Source organism: Eleginops maclovinus, chromosome 16 (genome assembly GCF_036324505.1).
Source record: "Eleginops maclovinus isolate JMC-PN-2008 ecotype Puerto Natales chromosome 16, JC_Emac_rtc_rv5, whole genome shotgun sequence".
Lineage (NCBI taxonomy): Eukaryota > Metazoa > Chordata > Actinopteri > Perciformes > Eleginopidae > Eleginops > Eleginops maclovinus.
In genome coordinates, this window is record NC_086364.1 from 13,321,794 (window position 1) to 13,337,878 (window position 16,085).

The 16,085-nt window shown below is 40.2% G+C and overlaps 1 protein-coding gene across 1 annotated transcript; it reads left to right on the forward strand.

The window, feature by feature from the left end:
* Positions 1 to 1,096: 1,096 nt before the first annotated feature.
* Positions 1,097 to 12,662, forward strand: hs3st3b1a (heparan sulfate (glucosamine) 3-O-sulfotransferase 3B1a). The gene is made up of 2 exons (XM_063902977.1): positions 1,097 to 1,892; positions 10,844 to 12,662. The coding sequence occupies exons 1-2, from the start codon at positions 1,399 to 1,401 to the stop codon at positions 11,460 to 11,462; spliced, it is 1,113 nt and encodes a 370-aa protein (XP_063759047.1). The 5' UTR covers positions 1,097 to 1,398; the 3' UTR covers positions 11,463 to 12,662.
* The last annotated feature ends 3,423 nt before the right edge of the window (positions 12,663 to 16,085 follow it).

Consider the following 16,085-nt stretch of genomic DNA (forward strand, 5'->3'; position numbering starts at 1 on the left):
AGCCGAGCCTGGCACATGGAAGACGCGGGACCGGAGTCGTCTTCCCCTGCAGGTGTCAAAGGTGTGTCCTTATCCAACACACCCGCCACTGCCATCTGTTGTTCCGTCCGACGACGTTTAAAAACAAATGTATCAATGATAAAGTTTGACCTGAGCTTAATAGATTACGAGCACAATAGAACTTCCGGTTAATTTCCGTGTGTGTAGTGTACACTCGACTACTTTCGGTAGGTTGTGTTGTTGTGGAGATTGGAGACGCCAGTTAAGAGTAGCTGCTAAGAATTTGATTTACAACGTTTAAATATAAGTGGATTTCGGGTGAAAGAGAGGCGACACTCCATTGTTATGTACCACTTTGAACGAATTCGTCGAGGTACAATAGTACTATAAGCTTCCATAGCTCTCCAGTGGATGTGTCTGTGAGAGCCGAATGGATGGTAAGAGTATGGCGGGACGACTTCACCCAAAGCAAGACGATTCATGTAGCAGGCAAACATCTACTGACTTGTATTTTAATTAATACATTTTTTATTTGAATTCTATATCAACTTGGTCTCCCTTCGTGTTATTTAATATCCCTCAAGTGGGCCTGACTCATTGAATATTAGTTGGTTTAATGGTAGGGCTAACGATAGAGCTAACACAATTCTTGGTTGCCCAACCAAGCCCTACCCTGGCGCTGCCTATGGGTTTGAGGAATAGCTCGCTGTTATTCGCACTAAAGGTCTCAGATTTTAAGAACTGAGTAAATGTATGCAAACAAAGACATTACCGGAAGTTTTGCTCCTTTCAAAATAAAAGTGATGTTAGTGAGTATATTGTACAGAGCCGACTACATCATGTAAGTACAGTTCGGATATGGAGTATATGTATACAGAATAACTTATAAAAATATATGGTTTGCAAGGCCAAAATGCTTATTTTCGTAGAACTTGGATGACATGTATTTTTAGCAGAGCCATTGCTAAATTTTCACCGGGTTTACTTTGAAGGGCTAAACCGGAAGTACTGTTTCATAATGGCACGCTTGATGCTGCTGCGTAGTGTAGATAACTTGGTGCTCTTCTGAGAGCGCTCACACACTGAGCAAGTGATGGGAGGCAAACTTCGTCCCTGACGCGCGTATTTATCACCTGGCAATATTTTAACTACCTGTTTTGTGATTTATTTTCACGTTTTTGTTTGTATGAATAATCTAAAAAATCATATTCTCCAAACAGAACTGAAGCCAACAGGGACTGGCGTAACCTACATTTCAATTTCTGTTTGAACGTTGGCTATAATTTGTGTTTTGGGAAATTGTGCACCGCTGGTCCATGATCCGAGTAATGGCAGAGGAGTGAGGCACCTTTGCCAAAATGCCTGTTAACTGGAATATAACTTTTTCACGGCGGTCCTATGGAATATAGTCCGATTTTACACAATCTACATGTTGTGCCATCATCCCACGTGAAAAACAAACTATTTGTGTTCTGCATAATGCTGTCCCTTTGGGTGTATATGATTTATTGTTGTGTTGGCTACTGCTCAACTGTGCCTAACCTGACGTACGGCTCGGTAAACAGACACGAAAACGATTCAGAAATTGACAATCAGGAGTCCTCTCTCGGGGCTTCCAGGGACTTGCTAAACAACGAAAACGATTTGGACAGCAGAGGAGATGAGTGGGATGAAATTAGAGGCGAGGCGAAGGCGTTGGATGATAATGCCATGTCAGGTTTCCTCAATGAGTCGGAAAGTAAAAAGTTGCCCCAGGCGATCATCATCGGGGTGAAGAAAGGAGGGACCCGGGCGCTGCTGGAGTTTCTGCGCCTTCATCCAGACATTAGAGCGGTGGGAGCAGAGCCGCACTTCTTCGACCGCAACTATGACAAGGGACTGGAGTGGTACAGGTATAAAACTGTTTACACACATTTATCCAGATATAGATGGCAGACTAAGCTCTACTGTGCATCATTTGCCCGTTTTATAAAAGGGGCTTCTGCATCTAGTGCCAAATAGTCTATTTGGAAACATAACTATTTAAAAAAAAATCCTCTGGAATTGTATTTACTATCTTAGTCCAACTGTTATCTACTTTATATTTATATGATGTAACCTCATAAAACCTCAAAACAGTATGTTCATATAAAAAGCTAAATAAGAAGTCAAAGAATATAAAGAATGTGTTATTGCTCCTATAAAGTTATGATTTACCATAGCAGCATGGTATCAGGGAAAAATCTGGGGGGTGAATAGGATTTTAGTGAATTGTCAAGACTATTGCAAGGTGATAACATAAATGAATAACAGCTGTGAAAGTGAGACATGTATGACACTTCGCAATGCAATTACAGACAGTTCCTAATACTGACAAATGCAAATATTAAGGTAGATAAGTAAAACCTCATAACATTTTAAAGAATGCTCATTAAATAGTATATTAAGGTTTCGTATTTTATGTTGATTTAAAAAAGGATAGTTAATTAAAGGTGACTTTAGACTCCAATTTAGAGATGTTCACAGTTTGTCATGTTAATATACACTTTGACATCTGCAGGTGCAATCAACCGTCTAATGTGAGCATTCCATTGGTCTTAGGGCACAACACTACTCGACAACATATTTATAAAGTTTGGCATTTTACGCAACTTTTATTGATCATGTTTATATATAAACATGATCAATAAAAGTTGCATATGCAAAAAAGCCCAATTGATTTTGCGCTTGTTTGCATGACATTCAATCAGAGTTCTTGGAATGGTTGTACATCTGTCCTTGGATGTGGAGTTGCTGTTGCTTTTTGACAAGTAGGAGGCACCAAGTGGAAAAAGGTTAAGCCGAACTTCCATTTAGATTTCACCTGAATTATTGATGTAGTTTAAGAAGGAAAAACAACCCCTGGTTTGTGGTTGAGACTCAGCAAGTTGCATCATGCCTTCAACCTAGAGCAGCCAGGAGGGTGATTCAAGATTATGATTTATTGTGTATTGATTCAGTAGCCGTAATTAGTTTTGATCTTCAATTCAAATATACATCAATGTCAAAGGGAGAGATCCAGCACCTGAGACTGCTTATGCAGTTTTTTCTGTATGGACATTTTTATTGTATTCCCTGCCATGGCAACTGTTATCCTTGTGCCATGCCTCACAATCTCAATAAGCAAGCTCTTTACTATTGACTCAGCTGCACAGTTACACAACTTGCTGCTCTTAGTGGAAATAAATCACAAACTAACTTCACAGAAATTATTGATCTTTATATACCTAAAATGTTCCCAGAAAAGGTTTTGCAATGATTGTTTTACATCAGAGCGGCTACATTGTTAATAAGAGATAATAAGATATGCTGTTTCAAGTGTCCATTAGACTGAGCCGAGGGATTAACAGGCAATGTCAAAGGATCTAGACACTGTTTCAAAGTAGGCTTCATAAAGCTACAATAGGGGAAGCGAAGCATTGTTGAAAGGACTTCTCGCTTAAGCTCCTTCAAGAATTTCCGGACAGGTTTAGGACATTTTGAATGATCAGTGTGTGGAGAGAGGTCTTTTGTCCATCTCTACAGACTGAGCAAGATGAACAAATTAAAACCGTCCTTCCCATACAGATGTTTTACTTATCACACAAAGTATCATGCTGTTTGTACAATACAAGTAAGCAATGCGAGTTAACAATGAGTCATGTCCGAAAAGGAGGAAAAGCTATTAAAGATGGATACAATGAAATGTTATAATGAAATAAGTTGTTGTCTATAATATAAGTGACTTGTTCACAGCGGTAGCTTGTGGAATGGATATGGATATGGATATGGAAACTATTTAATCATGTATAATGAAGACTTCTTTTCCTAGAGAGGTGATCTGGCTAATTATAACAACTTGGCTTGAGTTGTCACAGTGGGATCACTGTGCCACAGATTGACCCAAAGCGTCATGAAACAAGTCATCTCTTAATGGTCATTTAGTGAAGCTCAGAAAGAAGCCCTCACCTGGCTTTCTGGTGGAGCAAACCATAGTTGGGATATTTTTTTTTAAGCCTACCATAGCCGTCTTTATGAAGCCTGTTGAAATCCTAGTCCTGGAACTTGTCAGCACAGTAGTCACTCTTAAAGATAAGCTAAGGACATAAATCCAGTTGAAGGTGTGTGTGTGGATTTGTTTTCCCATATGTTTCACATCATTGCCCCCAGACCAATGGCGTGCAGAAGCTCGGGAGAGGAGCAGTCCGCTGGGTGGGCTTATCAGCTCCTGTGGTGGCATTGAGTTGTGTCCATGCTATTTTATCTGCTGTGAGTGGTGTGTCCGTCCTGGTGGAGGTCTGCTGTGTCCATCCTGCTGGAGGCCCCACATAGCGGAGAGGCCCCTGCACAGCAGGACACCACCACAATACAGCACGTTGTCAGCCATCGGCAGAAACGGAGAAGCAGACAGACAATTGTGCTCGCTCGCACAGAAGGCAGCCACCCCTTGGCCCCGCCTTTCTTTAATAACTTCCTCCCGTAGGTCTTATTTTGGCAGGTTAATGCTCATTTGCTGAATGCATGCTCAAATCAAGGTCCTCTGTGTTACATACACTAGATGTGACTTTATTGCTGAGATTGTGTTTTTCCTCTTGGGGCTTCATATATAGAACAAAGAGCTGCCTTCTTAACTCACTGAGGGTGTCAGTGAAGAAGGCCTAATCCTCCTCAAAGCCCCAGGGAACCTTACTGCAGGCCAGTGGCAGATAGGGGGCAGTAAATTTAAAGTGAGTCTTTAGAAAGCGCAACAGTATTATAGAGCTCAATGAAAGGGGATTCTGGAGAACCCCTGAGGTCTGCATTAACCCTGACAATAAAGGAGCAGACAATTAGTGTGAAACATGTTTTCTCTGCCTTCACTTTGTATGCAAATGTGCTCAGAAGGGTGAAAGTGCCCTTTGACGATGCCCAGCAGGAGTTCATCAGAAAGAGCATTCATTGGAACTTGCCCAAGAAAAGACTCCAACACTTCAGTTTTTTTAGCCTGAAAGTTGACTTTCAGAGATCTCTCTGTGTGGAAAGTTGTGTCTTTTCCCAAGAGAAGGTTCAAATAAGTCCACTGGTGGAATATAGCTTACTCAACATTTTTAGGCCTTTGCGAGAACAAAGGGGGATCGATGTAAGTGAGAGAGCTCTAGATATACGTATAAAACCCCAGCTTAAACTAATGTGTCAGCACACTGACAGGAAAAGAAGGGAAATGTGCTTCGATAATGAGCTGTTTCAAAGAAACAGTTCACACATGCTAGCTGTTGTTTCAAACATTCCCAAAACATTTCCACAAGCCATAAAACCTTTCACTTTAAAATTTCCGACTTCACTGATAGACTTAAATTATGCTAGCACTTCTAGAATTAGTCCTCTAGATTGTCAATACTTTTATTGTGCAACTCCCCTCCCTATTCTGGAGATTGAAGGTTTAATTTGCTGCAACAACCCCCTGGGATTTAGCTTGAAGCAATTTGTCAAACCACAGCACTTATTACAGCACTTTGGAAACGCTGAAACAAAACATGTTCTCTCCATCATATCCCCTTGAGTTGTTGACTTCCTCATCTCTCTCTTTTGTAGTATCTTCAGAGAGAATGTGTTGTTTCCTGCTTCCATCTTTCTCTTCACAGCAGAGACTCGTTGACAGCATGTCAGAGCAACTTTAGCAGCAATCTGCCTCAGCCATCTTTGGTTTGCTTCTTTGAAGTCTTGTTTGCGTTTGCAGTTCCCTTAAGACCTGCATGCATCTGTTGGGAATTACCCAATTGTACCAATCATTCTATATGTTGGAAACACACATTTCAAAGAATAGATAATCTAATCCTATGTTAATAGAAACTCTAACATTATAATTGCAGATGTTTTGACAAGTAGTTAATGCCAATAGTTTATTAAAGTGAAACGCTCTGTTCGAATACATACGTCTGCAGTCAACCACATGTTTTGATTCACATCACTTTGCTCTTAACTGTATAACCTGTATTGTAACAACATTATTTGTTGTATTAGTACCAGAATGTAGTCAGAAATTACATTATTATTCTCCATTTTTCTTTATATAAAACCATATTTGGTCAAAGGAATTGATACGCTTAGTCACCTGCTCTCTTTTCTTTCTAGGCTAAATGTTTCTTTCAGATTTTCTCAGAAGGCAATTTTTGTTCCTTTGTGCGTTCAGAACTCCCCCAAAAGTTCATTCCAAGAAACTGTACTGACGCTCACACAATCACAACGGTTAGTCATTGTTCAACACACTGATGTCTTTCTGCTCACCTCTTCAGTTTTCCTTCATACTTTGTGACATTCTTAATGACAATTGTGAGGCTTCTGGTTGATAGTGCTGCTCGATTAAAAAGGTCTGACAAACTAATTTCTCTCTAACTCCTAACTTTCAGACTTTTTGATGATTTAGAGTTGTATTCAGACTCAACTGATATAATTACTGTCGTGGCTTCCTTCTCTATTTTTCCAATATTGCCACTAGACGCCTTGAACGGTCTTTTTCTAACGCGCTTGTCTCTTGTTTATATTTGCTTTACTCACAGTCTTTGCAGACTTGCTTGGCCTCCGATAATGGTGTTGATGTTGTGAAATGTATGCTCAAAATAAAATATCAACATTTTGACACATACAAAGAAAATAGGCCTTTACAATAGTCAGAAAATAAATCAAACAAAGGAGCAAATTCTGAATAAGATAACAAACGACTTAGGTAGTTCTTTTCTCTATTTCTTTGTATTTAATAGGCGTATAACTTAGAAACAAAACAGTTAAAAACTGTTCTTCGACAGCGTCCTTTGCACGTGTTACCCATCTATCTCTTGCGCCGTGGGACTTGTAGTCCTTTGTACCTTTTGGACTACGTCACCATTAGGTGGCTTTTTTCATAAATCAAATACTGGCTCTAACAATCACATTATATGACGCAATGTATCAGCTCCGTCTGGAGTAAATACAAATAGTGGAAATATTTCCCTTCATCTTCAAAGTCCGAGTCCCACCTGTTAATTATTCCCTTTGAGTTTAAAAAAACCCAAAAACAGCCTGTTTACAGGAAACTCATCGTGCTGCCACTCAATGTTTTTCACCATTTCACTGACTCCTAAGTTCACTGACATAAATGTCTGTTAACACAGTTTTTGATTCAATAGTCTCAACCCAGACATCCATACATACATATATTGATTTTACAATTCAATATGGATCGTCATCACTTTCATAAAAAGTGTAAAAACATAAAATGTCAGTGGTTTGGCATTGTCGGCTTTTATTTTTCACCCTGAAAAATAGGTGCAATACACAACTGTTGCGCGACTGTTCAAACTGGGCCTGTTTCCTCAGGCAGCCAGGTGGCCTTGAGTTCTGCACACTGACGGTTATAATCATTGTTGTTCAGGAATGCTGTTGAGAGATACTGAATGCTGTTCGACCTCCTATGAGAAGGTCCTGTGTTCAAAGCGAGATGGTGATGACTTTCACACGCATGATAAGATGAGCTGCAATGACCACAAACGCCTCCACTAAAGATGCATTTATTTCTGTCTGGAACTCATCTCGCAGTATACTGTCTGATTAGTACAAGTGGGTGCATACCACCACCTCTCATCTTGTCTTTGAAAATGTTTCCCGAGGTAGCTCAACCCCTGTTAAGCTGCAGTGTGAGATTAGGTCTCATCATGACATTAGTTTGTGCTGAGTTTTTTCCCGAGCAGTCCCTTGTCACAGTGGTCTGAAAAGCTGAACTGTAGATGCCAATTAGAGTCAGTCAAGCAGAATTCTGCAGGATACAAAAAGTGTAAGTCTTTTTGGAGTTTTATTCACCTTACTTACCTCGGTGAACTCATCATTGAGGGCATCTTCCGGCAGTCGAGCACAAAGCCACAAGCAGCGACTTTAAACATTTCTATCTTTGAACCTGCTACCTGATAACAGTAAATGTAAATAAGGCACCAGCTGTGAAACGCTGTCTCCCCAGCAGCCAGTTTAATGAACACACCTGACTGCCAGGCAGACAAAACAGAAAAATTACGCAACAAACTGCTCCTGGATTAATATCTGTGTGTAGGTTGCAGTAAGGGTGATATTCTCTTGTGCTACCACTGCAGGAAACTGCTGAGACAGCATCTAAAGTGACCAGCAACTTAAACTTAGACTTAGGCTTCTGGGTCGGGGGGGGGGGGCACCATGCTGTCTCCATCCTCCAACAGTTCACCTGATTCCATCTAATCCTCGCTTTGCTCATTCCAGTCCTTCCTCTCTTGCTTTATCTAATTCTACTAACAGTCTTCCTCTCTGCCTCCCTCTGTTATCTCCTCAGCCCCTGCGGTTCTCATGTGAGTTTAACACGACATGTAAGAGCAGAGGAGGTTTATCTGTATGCCCAAGCATCAATATAGATTCATTTTTAGTGCACTTATTATAGGTACACACTCTAAAGCTTCCTGGCTTTATGACTTTAGAGCCCAATTACAGTAGATGTTGTATGTTTCCAGCTTTATGAAGTCAAATACAAACATGCTTAATCTATAAAGGGGAAAGGTCATCTTGCTGAGGTTTAATTCTAGATAAAGGACCGTTTTACTGCCTTGAAGCTGAATGTTGAGGCCTTTGCATGGCCGATTGATAGATGAGGATGCACTGAAACCTTTTGGTTCCAGGCGACATTGTTTATTAAGCAGAACAAATCGTGAAAGCTTGCTACATCAAGGCAACTCTCTCCCTGCTCGTTCAGGCAGAGCTGTTCTCCCCTGCTCTATCTCTGGTAAGATGAATAATGCATGTTCTTCTTACACAGATTGTTTTGCTCTGGGACTTAGTGGAAAGTTTGATTGGTAGTAACTTTTTGTGTCCCATGAGGCCCCAATACAGGCCTGCAGCGCTACAGTTGTGTGTATCCAAGATATGCAGAGGATAATTGAAGTGGGTTCTGATAGATATGTTTGTGTCTCTCACACCTATTACCTTGACAAGGTTCCTGTTTTTTCCAACATATACAATAGTGATTAAGACACTCAGGGAGAAGGATAAATGTGTAGAGCCGCGGGCCTCCAAAAATGGGAGAGAACAGACGACATAAGGTGATGAAATTGCATAAGTAAGAGAACCTCTTGTGTGCACTATTGAGGTATGGATGAAGCATACTTTTCCCATAATGACTAGCTCTTTCCCAGCTCTCTGCACAGCAAAGACCATTTTCTACTTGTTTTCACCACATGCATTAAGATGAAAGCTGCTGGGTTTGTTAGGAGATATTGATGCTCCTTGTGTGTGTACCAACATTTGTTTGAAAAAGATTCTAATAACTTTAATGACATGGATCCTTTGCTTTCCGTTGTTTGATTTAGATGAACAGCTTACAATCAAAACATAAGAATATAACCACATTCTTCAATAATGTTATATTTACAGTTGATTTAAACTATAATGAGCTATGTTTGGAAGCTGATGCTCTTGAATAATCTCATATATTTATTTTTTATCTTTAGCAGGAAGTAAGATTTCTGCACACTGCTTTTGTTTTTAAGACCTTGGCTGAATAAGAGATAAGAACTGCAGGGACCGAAATGTAAGTTTGATGCAGATAATAAATAAATCTCTTGAATCTCTTGAGTGTGTGAATCTCATATTTCTACTATGCAAGGCAATAAAACATGTATGAGTGATGTTGTGTTCACAAGCATCAGTCCCCAAAAAGAATATTAACAGTGTTAACAGCTGGTGAAGAGTAGGTTATTTTACTTTACTCGGTTTAATCTGTAAATAGGTCAGTACATGGTTTGTGAAATGTTTGAGTATGCAGTCTGTGGGGGGTTGAATACCATTGTTAAATTGTTGGAGTGGATGTGAAACAATTTAATATAAAATGCAGTTTGCATAGAGATAGACCGCCCCGACACAGTCTTGAAAAAATTACATTTGGGTTTCATGCAGCTGTACAGGAGTTTGTGTGATCCCATGTATTTCTTCATGGATTAACTTCTTACCATTTAGTCTCATCGTCGTAGCCACATATCTCTCCCCCTCTCCCGTTCTCTCTCCCAAGACAAGCCAGCCACCCAGTCAGCCAGCCAACAACCAGCCTCTAATGCTCCAGCGTGTCTTGGCTTAGTCCTAATCCCCCTTGGCTCACTTTAGCCATTATCCAGTCAGGGCTGCAGTTAACAGGCTATATTATGATCAACAAGAGCCGTCCAGGGTCAAGAAGAATATGCAGTTATGGGGATAGACAACTCCCAAGCTTTGCATTATCTCCTGAGAAAAAATCCTCAAAATCTTTAACTTTCACAAAAAATTACAGACAAGTATGAAGGGAAAGGTGCAGTCGCTGGCATCTGTCTTGTATTGAGGTTAAGAAGCATAATTCTGCCTATTCACAGTTAAACCGCCCTTTGTATAATGTAATGAAGGTGCGGAATATTTCAATGTGAGGATTGTGGGGTTTGAAGAGGCTTGTGGTCTTAAGGTAGATTAAATTCAGCAGCAGGAGATGAATGTATTCCTTCAGGGTTTGTTTTCGGAATAAGGCATGAACTATGCATTGTCACCAGTGATTGATAGCACCTCAGATTTACCTACCAGGCCCTGTCACTTTAGGTACACTCACGGACTGTTAATGTTGCTCATGATGTCTTCAAGTGTCTTCTTGATGATGATTGACTTGCTTCTGCCTGACAGTACTTTAAACCTGCCATGGAGCTACTACTTCAATGTTAATCTCATCTCCGTCTATGTGTCTTTTGTCGGGTTGTTAGCTTTTTTGAATTGTGGAAAGAAGACAGGGTACAGAGTTCTTTTTGAGTGCCAGCTAGTGCCTGCAACACACATTTTAAATAAGAGTGTTTTTGTTCTTTTGCAGGGAATTAATGCCAAAGTCATCAGAGGGTCAGTTGACCATGGAGAAGACCCCCAGCTACTATGTCACCAAGGAGGTCCCTGCAAGAATCTACACCATGTCTAGAGACACAAAGCTGATTGTCGTGGTCCGGGATCCTGTCACCCGGGCTATCTCAGACTACACCCAGACTCGCTCCAAGAAGCCGGACATCCCGTCTTTCGAGAGCCTGACCTTTAAGAACATTTCAGCGGGTCTAATTGACACCACATGGAGCGCCGTTCAAATTGGCATGTATGCAAAGCACCTTGAGCGCTGGCTCCAGTACTTTCCAACTGAGCAGCTGCTGTTTGTCAGCGGAGAGCGTCTGATCAGTGACCCTGCAGGTGAGATGGCTCTCGTCCAGGACTTTCTTGGACTCAGGAGGGTGGTAACGGAGAAGCATTTCCACTTTAACCCAGCAAAGGGCTTCCCCTGCCTTAAGAGACCTGAGGGGAACAGCAAGCCGCACTGCCTGGGGAAAACCAAAGGCAGGACCCATCCTAATATCAACCCAGAGGTTGTCCAGAGGCTAAGAGACTTTTATAAACCCTACAATAGAAAGTTTTACCGTATGACTGGTCATGACTTTGACTGGGACTGAGAGGGAAACTATGATGACAGACTCCTGCTGGTCCCTTGTCTGTGTTTCATTCTGGTGTGTGTACAGTATTTGGTGGATGTGTAAAAAGTTCAGAAGTCTATTTTATGATAATTTATTGGTATGATATTAAATCACTTAGCTGCCTAACCAGGTTTATTCATGCCCCAACAAACATTTCATGATCAAGTTTTAATGATTTTTCGAGTACATTAACATCATTCTAAAAGCACAATGTTTTACGGGTATAATGCGTAAGGTTGGCATCCTTTCTTTTTACAGAATAACACTTTTTTTTGGCTTCGTAGCCAACTTTTTTTTTTACTTTTCCGAATGCTGCTTTTGCTTCACCTTAAGCTGAACGAGATCTAACTTTACAAACAACTGGTAATATCCCCTTAACATTTGCCTGACCCTCAGAGGTCTGTGGACCCACTTAGTCAGGTCGATACAGACCTCAGCTGATCCAGTGCCACTTGCCAGGTGGATCAATACAGTAATAGCTTCTCATCATGTCAATTAGACCTGAGTGATGGCACAGGCTTCATCTCTCCACAGCGCAATAAGACATGGACCCATTAATGATAATACATTTATGGTTGACCCTTGAGCCAACTTCAAATTAATATAATAATATACATTTCCAATGCAATGTTCTGACTCAACCATTATTTATATGGTTCCTACAAAGGAATGTTTTCAGAGGTTTTGAACCAAAAATCTGTTACACGGGCTTCATTATGCCTAGTCATGTATTGCTTTTTCAAAAAATAAAAAAGATTCATATGGTTTAATCACATTCATTGATCTGTACTGAAATGGCTCTCATGGATCATCCTGCAGAGATTTTATTATTTTTAACCACAGGTGATACTTGTGATGTGTTAATGATGCCCTTACCCATGATGCACCAGCTAAAATAAGCATCTTTGTATTTTACTTTCAATAGCTAAAGATGAGTAAATTAACCTTACCTCGTTTAAATGTCATGGTTGAGTTTTATTCAATCTTTATAGAAATACATTTGTCAGCATTTTAACAGGCGTCATTTGTGTAATGATGTACTGCAACCCCGCTGCACTACTTAGCTGTATGCATTGCTATACAAACTTTAAATGAAGCAGGTTTGATTGAGAAATTGATTAAAAGGTGAGGTGATGTCATTTTTATGAAGTAAGAAATAAACATGTTTTAGCAAAACCATTAACAGTTTCTTTGGCTTCATTAAATAAACATAATTTTGCTATATTATTTTAAAAACAATGTCATTGTTTTATTTTCCTAAAATGCTGAACCCTGGTACTAAAAGAACAACCCCCACCTTACCTGTATACATTTCTGCATCCCTGCAGGCAAAGGTGCACTGCTCAGGGTAATTTACCGTAAACTTGCTAATTAGCACAGTGTTGTTAACTGCCTTTAGCTCAATCAGCCCCTCCCCCTCCAGCTGCCCCAATGACTGGTTTTGTTGCCATGACCCCAAGAAACACATACGATAGCGTCAGGTTACTCATCTGGAGAGACATATGAAAAACTGGCATTCTTTCATGTCCCTGGGTGACACTTGGCACTCCACACCCAATAATATGAAGTGAGGTCAGATTTCAAGCTGCTGTTTAAATGTGTTTATGTGCATGTAAACAAGGATATCTTTGTCCTGTTTGTGTGTTTGATCCATGACATGCTGCTGCTGCTGCTGCTAATACAATATTCTATCACAGAATCACAATGGCTTTTCTTCCCGAATCATTCGCTAATCTCCTGTTAAAACTGTCATTTTTTAAGAGAGGCACCACAGGTTGTCTATGTACTTGCCCCAAGAAACCTGTCCCATCCATCATGCAGCACAGGAGCAAAAGGTTACAGTTCAAGCAAGATATGAATCACCCTGCTCTATTAACGAAACAACCTTTATTTAACTCTCCAGCAAAACACCCTCATTTTCCTTGGGCTGCCAGAGGTGATGAGCCAGTCTCCCTGGTGGCAGGCTACTAGTCTGATCACTGAGGAAGCAGCTCCCTTTGCAATTACAGGGATAGAGGAGGGGTGCTGTAATTGCTAGTCTTCCAACTGGGGAATTGCTGTTAGCACACATCCCTCCAGGCTGTTGTAAGGGAGGCTGCTGTTGTTTGAAGGTTGGCAAGACATGAAAATAAGACACCTGGCAGCCCTCAGCATCAAGCGACTTTACACATTCACTTGGCAGCTACCACTGGGGAATAGAATCAGAGCTGCTGAATAGGAGCGAAGGAAAAAAAAAACATCATACAGCAGCACACTGTTTGGTTTAGAGAACAGATGTACTGAAATGTGGAGATTGGGTGCTGGCAGCGAGATGAACTGTCACCTCATTATGATGTCAATGAAAAGCCTTTATGTTACAAAATGTCACTCATGCAAAATGTGAGTTTGACATGTTTGATCTGTGCCTGCCGAGAAGTTGCAATGTTTTCATACACTCTAACATTTACATTTAGTCAAGTTCTCCAAAATCACTCTGTGGGTTTAATAATTAAGCCTTTAAGTGACATTAGCAAAATATGCAGCAACTGAGAGACACAGTGAGAGAGAGGGGGGGGACATAGGAGCCTCCATAGGAAAATATCTTAAGGACATGGTGCATGCCTCAGCCTACTGTAGTGCAGAGATATATAAACGCATATACTTCCAAATGTAGCCAACAAATTAAAAATCAAGGGGTGTAATCTTGTCATATATATGTCTGATGGTACTTATTTTGTTCTCTCACTGACTTCAAACCTGCAATGTGTTGAGTCCTGCAGACAGTGAGTATGACATGTTTGCTAGTGCACCTTGTAGGGACTCAACATTTTTTTTCTGGCAAAAAGGTGAGAATTCTTTATATTGTTTATCTGCACAAGTTTTTTTTGGGGAGATTCTACAGAAGATAATGAAATTTGAAAAGGTTAAAGGGCAGCAAATGTTCAATATTGTTGATTTGGGTGAATCATTGACAGTACGTATCCAACTTTATTTATAGAGCACTTTAAAACCTTCAGACCAAAATGCTGCACAGAGAAATACAAAATCCCACAGCGTAGCTCACAAATCAAAAACAAATCAAAGGTAAGAACACAATTTAAACAAAAATAAAAATAACAGCCATATAGTAAAAACACTATACCATATAAAAGCAATAAAAGCAACAGTCTACAAAGTGCAGAACGCTAAGGAGAAGAGGTGGGTTATAAGACACGATTGACAAACGTACTGTGTAGAAGCCTGTCTAATGTTGTGGGGCAGAGCGTTCCACAGTTTAGGGAGCTTTGTTTCCGGCACGTTCAGGAGCAGGTGATCAGCTGACCTGAGAAGGCGAGTGGGCGTGTAGGGGTGTAGCAGCTCAGAGAGGTAGCGCGGGGCCAGGCCATTGAAGGATTTAAAAGGTAAATAACATAGATTTCAAATGAATCCTGAAATGTAGAGGCAGCCAGTGCAGTGAAGCTAAAAGTATAGTTCAAATAGCTGAAGTTTCTTTAAATACCAGACGTGTGTATCTTCAAATAGATGTGTATCTTCATCTTAAGTCCTATGCATCATCATATCACCTATGATCATGAAACTATTGTCCCCATTGAGGTTTCAGATAGCATGTAAACTAGCCTGATCTATAGGACAAAACCCTTAATCTTTTGTTCTGCATTGTCCAAACCCTTAATCCTAATCCGATAGGAAGGGCCAGCAATAATCTGAGACAGTAGACAGTTGACATACGTATATGTGCTGACACAGCTAATCCACATCTAATTCCTCTTCCAAAATAGTTTCTTAGCAATGTGTGGGACCAACTTGATGGATGAAACTTAAAAGAAAACCTGGCTGAGAAATAATATTTCAAGATGAGTAAGAGGTTGTTCTAAATTACAGATTTGTGCGCCACCCACCCGCACCCTGGGCTTGTTAGTTCAAATCTGGATGTGCTGCTAATACATCAACTCTACATTGGCAGGATACTGTAAATGCTCTGTTGCATCTGAAAGCAACTTGTCATAACACATAGCGTAACTAAACATTTCTCAACTTGTTGTTCCTTTAACAAGACAGAATTCTAAGACATCTGTTGAAATGCAACAGAGCTGTGGTTTAGTATAATTAATTCTCTCTATATTATTGCTCCAGGGCCCAGTGTATAAAAACTAAACTTAATTTTCATCATTGTGTAAGCTTCAACAGTTTATTTAATATTTGAGAATTTAAAACAAGAGGGTGGAGTAAACCATTGTGACAATGCCATAAAAGTATTTACTGTTGCACAGTGTTATATAGGTAATAATAAGTCTGCTCCACTAACAGCACTTATATAAACATTATATATTGTAGATGTTTACTTTCACATTATTGCGGTTATAGTTTATCATCTGTGAAAAAACCTTTGACATACTTCACATTTCAGCTGTGAATGTGTCAAGACCTATTTTCATACTTCTCATTATCACTTACTTAGACTTATTTTATGGCACATCATGTGCTGAATAGGATAGGTTTAGAGTTGTGAGACGTCTTTTCAATCACATTTTGGATTCAGTAATTGCTTTGACATTAATTAGCCTTCAAGCATTAGCATAGCTCTATTGGGTGAGCTGTCGGTATTATAATGCCACTTGAATA